Source organism: Engraulis encrasicolus, unplaced genomic scaffold, assembly GCF_034702125.1.
Source record: "Engraulis encrasicolus isolate BLACKSEA-1 unplaced genomic scaffold, IST_EnEncr_1.0 scaffold_645_np1212, whole genome shotgun sequence".
Classification (NCBI taxonomy): Eukaryota; Metazoa; Chordata; class Actinopteri; order Clupeiformes; family Engraulidae; genus Engraulis; species Engraulis encrasicolus.
In genome coordinates, this window is record NW_026945967.1 from 15001 (window position 1) to 24297 (window position 9297).

At 33.6% G+C, this 9297-nt stretch overlaps 1 protein-coding gene across 1 annotated transcript; it reads right to left on the minus strand.

Moving 5' to 3' along the window:
- Window positions 1-3600: 3600 nt before the first annotated feature.
- On the minus strand, window positions 3601-9250 carry LOC134444648 (uncharacterized; the record flags this gene model as incomplete). Its single annotated transcript, XM_063193900.1, has 5 exons — window positions 3601-3924; window positions 4553-4680; window positions 4763-4922; window positions 5166-5504; window positions 9173-9250. Coding segments are annotated over 5 exons (1029 nt in total), but the record flags the coding sequence as incomplete, so codon positions are not given.
- Window positions 9251-9297: the final 47 nt, after the last annotated feature.

The window sequence follows — 9297 nt, forward strand, 5'->3', positions numbered from 1 at the left end:
TAATTTCAACGGGGCTCCCCAACGTTCGCACGTCTGTTATTTTTCGATAACGGACGGGTTGGTCTATAACAGACCGCTGTCAATGGCAACAAGACTTTTCACTGCTAAAGCGACTTTTCAACAAGACTCTAATCAGCTGCTGTGATGGACAACACCTGTTGTCCTGGCTACCTAGCTGTTGCCTAGCGGTGTTCCACAACGGCACTGTTTTGTTTTGCGCAGCAACAATCTTAACATTAAATAGGCCTAAAGAAATGTCCCCGCCATGTGTGAATCATTTAAGTATATCCATGTAATAAGCGGGTTAACTTTCGGCGAGTCGGTCGCTTTGTGGAATAGCAGCACTTCAGAGAGAACAAGACCCCTCCGCTCCGCGTCGGGGTCTAAAGATTCTCTCTGTCGTGCTGCTATTCCACGGTAGCGACCTTCTCGCCGAACGTTAACCCTTACTTAACAGTTAGGGCTGAGGGTCATGGTAGAGAAATATATTCCATATTAACAGTTAGGGTAGAGGAAACGGTTTCACACCGTACACAGCAAATTTCAGAGTGTTAAATTCAACTCCGAGGGTGTTAATTTTAACACTATGAAAGTGTTTATTTTGTCCCAATCTCTAGAGTGTTAATTTAACACTTTCAAAAGTGTTAATATTCAGAGTGTTACAATAACTCCAAACAGAGTTAATGTTTAACTCTCTGGTAACACTAAACGGTGTTACCTTCTGATTACACCAGTGTATAGAGTTACTTTTTAAATCTAGAAAAGTGTTGATTTCACACTAGTCGGTGTTTGATACAGTAGTGTATAGAGTGACTTTTTAAATCTAGACAAGTGTTAAAAGTACACCAGTTGGTGTTTAATACAGCCATATGCCGAGTTACTTTTTAAACCTAGAAAAGTGTTAATTTTACACTATTTAGTGTTTTCCAAAGCATAGAATGAATGGGACAATGCTGTTTTAAACTGGTGTTAAAAGTAAATATGGTATAAATACAATGCAAAGCAAATACAAGTTTAGTTTTTGTAGTGTATTGGTGTAAACCCTTTAACAATCCAACATAGAATACAGGAGGCATACACAGTCAAATACGTTCTAAACATTTTATTGACATTGAAAATCAAGCGATGGCATTCATTTAAGCAAAGGTGGCAGTAAGGTACAATATAAACATTTCCATTGGAGTAATACGAAAACTGCTTATCATAAGGTTTATAATGAAATAATTCTGCAACATTAGCAAGGTGAAAAGGACAAGGAGACTCTTCAATACAAAATGCACTGTAATGTTCATCAAAACCCAAGGTTACCACTTCCCGCAGTACAAGATATCCACAGCCATCCTTCACTATCACATTAATAATTTTTTTTGAATGAAGGCATATCAGACTCTATGCCACAACAAACAAACAATCCAGCATGATATTCTGTACCAAAATATTTTATCCAGCTAGTTATATGAACATCAAAATTTGAGCTCAGGTTGAGAGTCTGACATATAACTTCGTATCCCTCCAAACTGGATAGTCTTTCCACATGTATTGGTCCATGTGTGAACCTTTCAAAATTAAAACTTTCCCAATTGAAGGCCATGTGTGATTGATGTGCACTCACCATAGTTTTTGTTACATTTTTGAAGTTCTTAACAGAGCGCTTAAAAAAATTGTGCTTGGCCTCGAAACGCATACACCAAACATGAAGAATGGGGCCTATTTTTCTAATACAGTTGGGATAGTGAACTAAAAAGTGGTGCTTTGGTATCAGTCTTTTGTTTGGGAATATGGTCTTGAAAAGGCTGTGGTGATCTGAAATCAAATGCTTAAGAAAAAACTATAGAGAGAAAACTATATACACAATTTGTAACAAAAGTAAAAGCAAGTGCCATACAGAATCAGTATTTTCAAAGAGATCTCCAAAAATGAGTGGTGTGTTGCGCAACAAACACCACGCCTGGCTCGCATTTAGCCCAAGGTCTTTACTATCATCAGTTTTCAAAGCAGTTGGACGATTTTTTCTTTCCATGTATCCATAATTGAAAGCATGAATGCGCTCACACAAATCATTCATCGTAATCCTCTTTGTATCAACCAGGTGCTGGTAAACAAGTTTTAGCTCATACTGAGCCACACCTTCCAATATATCGTGCATTATGTCCACAGCAAAATTATCACATGTGTGGAAATACTCAAGTGTGTTAAACAAGCAAGATCTTTTGACACCAAAAGCAGATGACAATTGTGGATTGTCTTGTAAACTGCTGAGATGTTGAGAATGAAGTTCTTTTGAACGAAAAATTATGCCAGGTTGATCCTCTGAAAATATTGTCTGCATCGCATCCCTGTCGGCTAAGCAAAAACGACAACAATATGTGGCACTGAAGGATTCCACAAATCCAAAGAGACCATGAAGTGCAAGGTTGTCCCCAGTAATTTGAACAATACTCCCCCTTAATGGTATGTCAGACATCGGTGTGAGGACACCATCCATTTCCAAACATTTCAAGTCATCCACAAGAGGCTTTAGAATAACATCAAAGCCATACTTTTTAATGTCTGTCGTGTGGAAAAGCAAAACAAGTTGAATGTTCATCAACACAGAGTTAAATTTTGGAGGAAGATTCCGCAAAATAAAATACACACAACCAAGCTTGTGTATACCCTTCTTGGACCCTAAGGGATTAGCCGTCTCAAAATCATCATAGTAAAGTTGGAGTTGCAACGCATGTCTGTCAAATGAAAATAATCTGTTTGTGTTAACATATTCCCCATCACAAATGTCTTCATAAATCCCTTTGTTGACTTTTGTCTGTTGGAAAGCACGTAGTATCTCCTTGTTGTTGAACATTGATTTGAGTGTTTCAAGAAGTGGGACATAAACCAATTTATCGGTTATAGGAACCTGGCTATACATGCCTGTTTTCTTATCACGTCGAACATCAAATCTTACTCCTAGGACATGTTCCACTGGTTGCACTATTTGCCACTTGTCTTCATAGTACCTCTTGCGTTTTGCTAGCGTATTAAATTTATTCAGTGGATTTTCAATGGAACGAAAACATCTCTCAACTGTGTCAGAAAGCTCTAATGGAATATCACGAAGAATTGCCTCCTTTGCCTGGGTTTGTATGCCATCAACCAAATCTTCAATAGTCTCAACTGCTGCTTGAACTGAACTCTGACCAACCATGTTAGTCTGCAACTGAGCAACCAAAGATCCACACATGTCATTCAAATTAGCTTCAGTAACAGAAGAGCTCTCCATCGTTTGTCCATCACCTACACCTTCAACTTCATTATTTTCTGAACTCTCAAGGGTAGTATAATCCCATCCACCCTCCTTCTCACTATTGTCTTCCATGTCTGGGGTAGAGGAAGGAATACCATTTCCATGAATGTTAACTAAATGTTTCTTAAATCCAGAATAAGTTCCAAACACCGATGAGCATCCAATTTCTCCACAACATAAACGCAAATATTTTCCTGGATAAAGGCCATGATGAAATTTTAAATGACGGCAAATTAAATATGAATTTGAATGTAGTGTTTTGCAAATAGAACAAGTAAACATAAATGACAAATATTTAAGGCCCTAAATTTGGCAAATTACTTTTTCATGTTGAGAAATCTGGCCCTCAGTTCCCTGACTCTCGGATTTTCTTTTGTCTTGCCAATATCGATATTGTACACAGCTGTTTGAATGAAGCAGTAAAAACCATCAAGTGCCTCACAATATGACGTCCCGAAAACAAAGTGTGCCTTGAACAGTTCGTCAAATGCAGCTACTGATGTTTGTGCTTTGCATGGTATTACCTGGTTGTCAACGATGATGTAGAACTTGTGGATCTTGTTTTTCTGTTCCCCGACGCAGAGCATGAAGGGCTGAGATGGTTCCAGGCTGGACAGGAAAATCTGCATGCTTGTACCAGCCTATAACAAAGAAAAATAACAAAAACAAAAAAAAACTATTTCATTCCATCAAATAAATCCAACCCTCAGCTCATCCAGACCTTTGAGTGGAGCATAGCCTAGGAAAAAAATAAACTAACACAGCGAGGTGGCCAAAGTAGAAGTACTTTTGGTGTGTAATTACAACAGTAGCACATGATGTTATGTAATGAGATAGATGAGACTGTGTTATTACGGCAAGACACCTAACTACAAGAGACATAGGTGGGAAAGAAACTGTTTCTTTTTTTTTTTTTTTACTTTTAATTGTCCACTACTGTAAACACCAGATATAACCGTGATCAACACCATGAAGGTTTAGGTTCAACATTGTCAATACACATAAGAATGGAATAGAGAATATGAGACTCAATTGCCTTCATATACATGCTCTATGCCATGGACTACACAGGTGAGCAAAATTTAGATCTGACAGGGATACAGAATAGGCCTACACGATATACCACACACACACACACACACACACACACACACACACACACACACACACACACACACACACACACACACGCATGTGCGCGCACACAAACACACACAGACCTGTGAAAAGACATATTGCTACAGTCTTGAAAAGAAGTGCACTGATTACCTGCAAATATCGCACCAAGTAATCCTCTGCCTGGAGTGCACTGATTTTCGCAGATTTCTTGTGACCCTTCGATGTTGGTGGAATGAGATGCAGCAGCAGGCATAATGAAGCGATATCAATGTCCCATCCTACACAGTACAAAAACAGTTTTAAAATATGTACCAGAGAGTAAGAGAAACATAAAAATGTCAAATTAACAAGACTTACCACCACCATCGCCTTGGGCAGATCTAAGAAGCTCTTCGACATGTGCAGTGGATACCAGCCCTTTGGCATCTTCAATGATTTGTGGTCTGAAGTATGTTGTCCACTTCGCCAGGAACTTCCCAGATGTCTCAGGTCCAAAAAGAGCAAGGAAGTCCTGCTCAATCTGGGATGGAAAAATAAAAATTAAAATGAATACTTGGTGGTGATCACATGAGATCACTAAATCAAATCCTATCACAAAACATTATGATATGTACACAATTATGAAATACATCAAATTCTGAGGCAATATAAAACCTATATGCACAGCATCAGTTCAACTGGGAAATGATGTAACCTAAGCCTAAATAAGCTGAAGTGAAACTTTCCAAAAGTAATTTATAGACACAAAATATACTTAGCCTACAAGGCCAGGTATGTCAAGAAATCTTGGGAACGTTTCGAGGACATCCACAGATGTGTCGGGATCATGGACAAGTTTCTGCCGGTGTTCAAAAGTGGCCATCATCTTCTCTCGAACTACTGCATCATCAGCTGAATGGTTCATCATAGATAGAGCCTCTACACACTCCTGCCCCGTCAACTGTTGTATTGGAGAAGCTGAGGGTCTTGCAGCCTTTGGCCCACCACTGCTGTCATCTTCTGCTGCTGCTACTGTCCTTGAGTGATCAGACAGACTCCATTGCACTGTTTTGAGACGCCATGAAATGTAGCCGGAGCCTGATGCAGGATCATAAAAGTGTTCCTACAAAGATAATGTATGTACCGTATGAATTTAATGCATTCAGATGCTTTACTGTTTTTACAATGAGAACATTTCGTGATTTAGACCTCTTGTTTAACCACTTTTTATAGTGTTTTGTATGTTTATATTAATACCCTTTTCTCAGTGTTATCCTTATCCTTAACGTCTGCCAATTATTGTTCACTAGCAACCCATTTTATTTATTTTGATGTCATTGTTTTTAATTCAACTGTTAACCCAAGTAAAAAAAAAGTGTACTTAATATATACTTAATAAGTACGTTTTATTGTATTTAAAGTGTACTTCAAAAGTGTGTATTTAAAGAATGTTATTTTGGGACAACTTATAGTATACTTAAATGTACTTGAAATATAATTAAGTAGAGCTTAAACACATTTTAAGTTGACTTTTTTGTACTAAAATTAAACTTTGTATAAGTGTACTTAATATACTAAAATATATTTAACTTTAAGTACATTATAAGTATACTAACCAAATCACTTTAAAATGTGTTTAATGTGAACTTTAGCATGCGGATAAGTGCATTTTAAGTATATTAGAAATCTATTTTAACTTCATGAGAAAGTACTTTATAGTATACTGCAGAAGTACATACTTAAGTTGTGTTATTTTGGGACAACTTATAGTATACTTAAATACACTTGAAATATAATTAAGTAGAGCTTTATCACATTTTAAGTTGACTTTTTTGTACTAAAATCAAACTTTGTACAAGTGTACTTAATATACTAAAATCATACTTAACTTAAGTACATTTCAAACATACTTACTAATTCACTTTAAAATATGTTTATTTTGTACTTTAGCATGCAGTTTAGTGTATTTTAAGTATACTACAAATCTATTTCAAGGTCACAAGAAAGTACTTTATAGCATGCTGCAGAAGTATATACTTAAGTTGTGTTATTTTGGGACAACTTATAGTGCACTTAAATACACTTGAAGTATGATTAAGTAGAGCTTAAACACATTTTAAGTTTACTTTTTTGTACTAAAATCAAACTTTGTACAAGTGCACTTAATGTACTAAAGCATACTTTACTTTAAGTACATTTCAAATATATTCACAAAAATCGCTTTGAGTACATTTTAAGTATACTACAAGTAGATTTTACTTTAAGCACATTTCAAATATATACACTTTAAATATATTTCAAAAGTATATGAAAAAAAAACAATAATGTAATCTCTAATTGCTCATTTCCATTGTACATTGTCTTGTTCACAACCATCAGCCATTCACATGAACCTTCCTTTCACCTTCACTTCAGACAACAACCACTGCCTCAACCAGGATTTGAACCCACAACTCACTGAACCACAGACCTGCACTCTAACCACTAGACCACAACTACCTGCTCTTTAACAGGCACAATTACGTTCTTGAAGTACTAGTCTTGAGTAGTACACTTTAAGTATACTTTTATATATTTAATAATAATACTTAGAAATCATTGGTGGTGGTATGCTTTTATCGAATTAAAGACACTTTTACATGTTTAATTTGTGCACCAAAAAGTACACTTAAAGTGCACTTAATACACTAATAACACAACTTAAGTACAGACTTCAGTATTGTGCTTAAAAGTTTAATAGGTAAGGCTTTACATGCCTTTTTAAGATCTGTTTGTGCTCTTCAATATGGTGTTTTTACCATGAAAATACATTAACAAAATGGAAGGTGGAAGGTTATTTAATGTTACAAAGCATAATGAATAAATAAGCATAGGTTAAAATACACTAAAATAATGGTTAAAAAAAGTACCCAGGTGAAAAAAAGTGTACTGAATATACTTAATAAGTATGTATTTTTGTATTTAAAATACACTTCAAACGTGTGTATTTAAAGAATGTTATTTTGGGACAACTTATAGTATACTTAAATACACTTGAAGTATGATTAAGTAGAGCTTTAACACATTTTAAGCTGACTTTTTGGTACTAAAATCAATCTTTGCAGAAGTGTACTTAATATACTAAAATCATACTTAACTGTAAGTACATTTTAAATATACTTACTAATTCACTTTAAAAGATGTTTAATGTGTACTTTAACATGTGGTTAAGTGTAACTATTTGAAGTATGCTACAAATCTATTTCAAGGTCATAAGAAAGCACTTTATAGCATGCTGCAGAAGTACATACTTAAGTTGTGTTATTTTGGGAGAACTTATAGTATACTTAAATACACTTGAAATATAATTAAGTAGAGCTTTAACACATTTTAAGTTGACTTTTTGGTACTAAAATAAAAACAAACTTTGTACAAGTGTACTTAATATACTAAAATCATACTTAACTTAAAGTACGTTTCAAATATTCTTTCTAATACCAAACTTTAGCACATTACTTTTAAAATACAAATACACTTAAAATACACTTAAAATATACTACACTAATAGTATGTTTTCAAATACTACACTTAAGCACATTACTTTAAAAATACAAATACACTTAAAATACACTTGAAATACAATACACTAACAGCACATTTTCTAATACCACACTTAAGCACATTACTTTTAAAATACAAATGTACTTAAAATAGACTTTAAATAGAATATACTAATAGTATATTTAACAATACCACACTTTAGCACATTACTTTAAAAATACAAATGTATTTACAATACATTTAAATACAATACACTAATAGTGTATTTTATAATACTATACTTTAACACATTACTTTTAAAATACAAATGTACTTAAAATAGACTTAAAATTGAATATACTAATAGTATATTTAACAGTACCACACTTAAGCACATTACTTTAAAAATACAAATGTACTTACAATACATTTAAATACAATACACTAATAGTGTATTTTATAATACTACACTTAAGTACATGACTTTTAAAATACAAAGATATTTAAAATACACTTAAAATATAATACACTAACAGTATACTGTATAATGCTACACTTTAGCACATTACTTTTAAAATACAAATGTACTTAAATTAGACTTAAAATACAATATACTAATAGTATATTTGACAATACTACACTTTAGCACATTATTTTTAAAATACAAATGTACTTACAATACATTTAAATACAATACACTAATAGTGTATTTTATAATACTACACTTAAGTATATAACTTTTAAAATACAAAGATACTTAAAATACACTTAAAGTGTAATACACTAATAGTATACTTTATAATGCTACACTTTAGCACATTACTTTTAAAATACAAATGTACTTAAAATAGACTTAAAATACAATATACTAATAGTATATTTGACAATACTACACTTTAGCACATTACTTTTAAAATACAAATGTACTTAAAATACATTTAAAATACAATACACTAACAGTATATTTTATAAAACTATATTTAAGTACATAACTTTAATAATACAAATGATTTTAAAATATATTTAAAATACACTAAACTATAAGTATATTTTTAAATACCATACTTAAGTACTGTACTTGATAAATAGAGTGTACTTAAAATATACTTTCAGAAAATTAAATATATTTAAAGTACACTTAAGTACACATTTTTTTGACCTGGGAAGCACATCAAATTGCAGGTCTTCAATAAATTGTGTTACCCAAAGAATCTAATTATTCAAGTTATTACTGATATTTAGACAACTTATTTAGACAATACTAAAACATACATATCCATGCTTGGACAATGGATCCTCCAGGTACGGGAATAACGCCACAATGCCTTGCGCATACTTCAGCTTAATGGCCTGGGAAGGGATCCGGCTGAAAGGAGAGCACAACAAGAGGAGTGTGC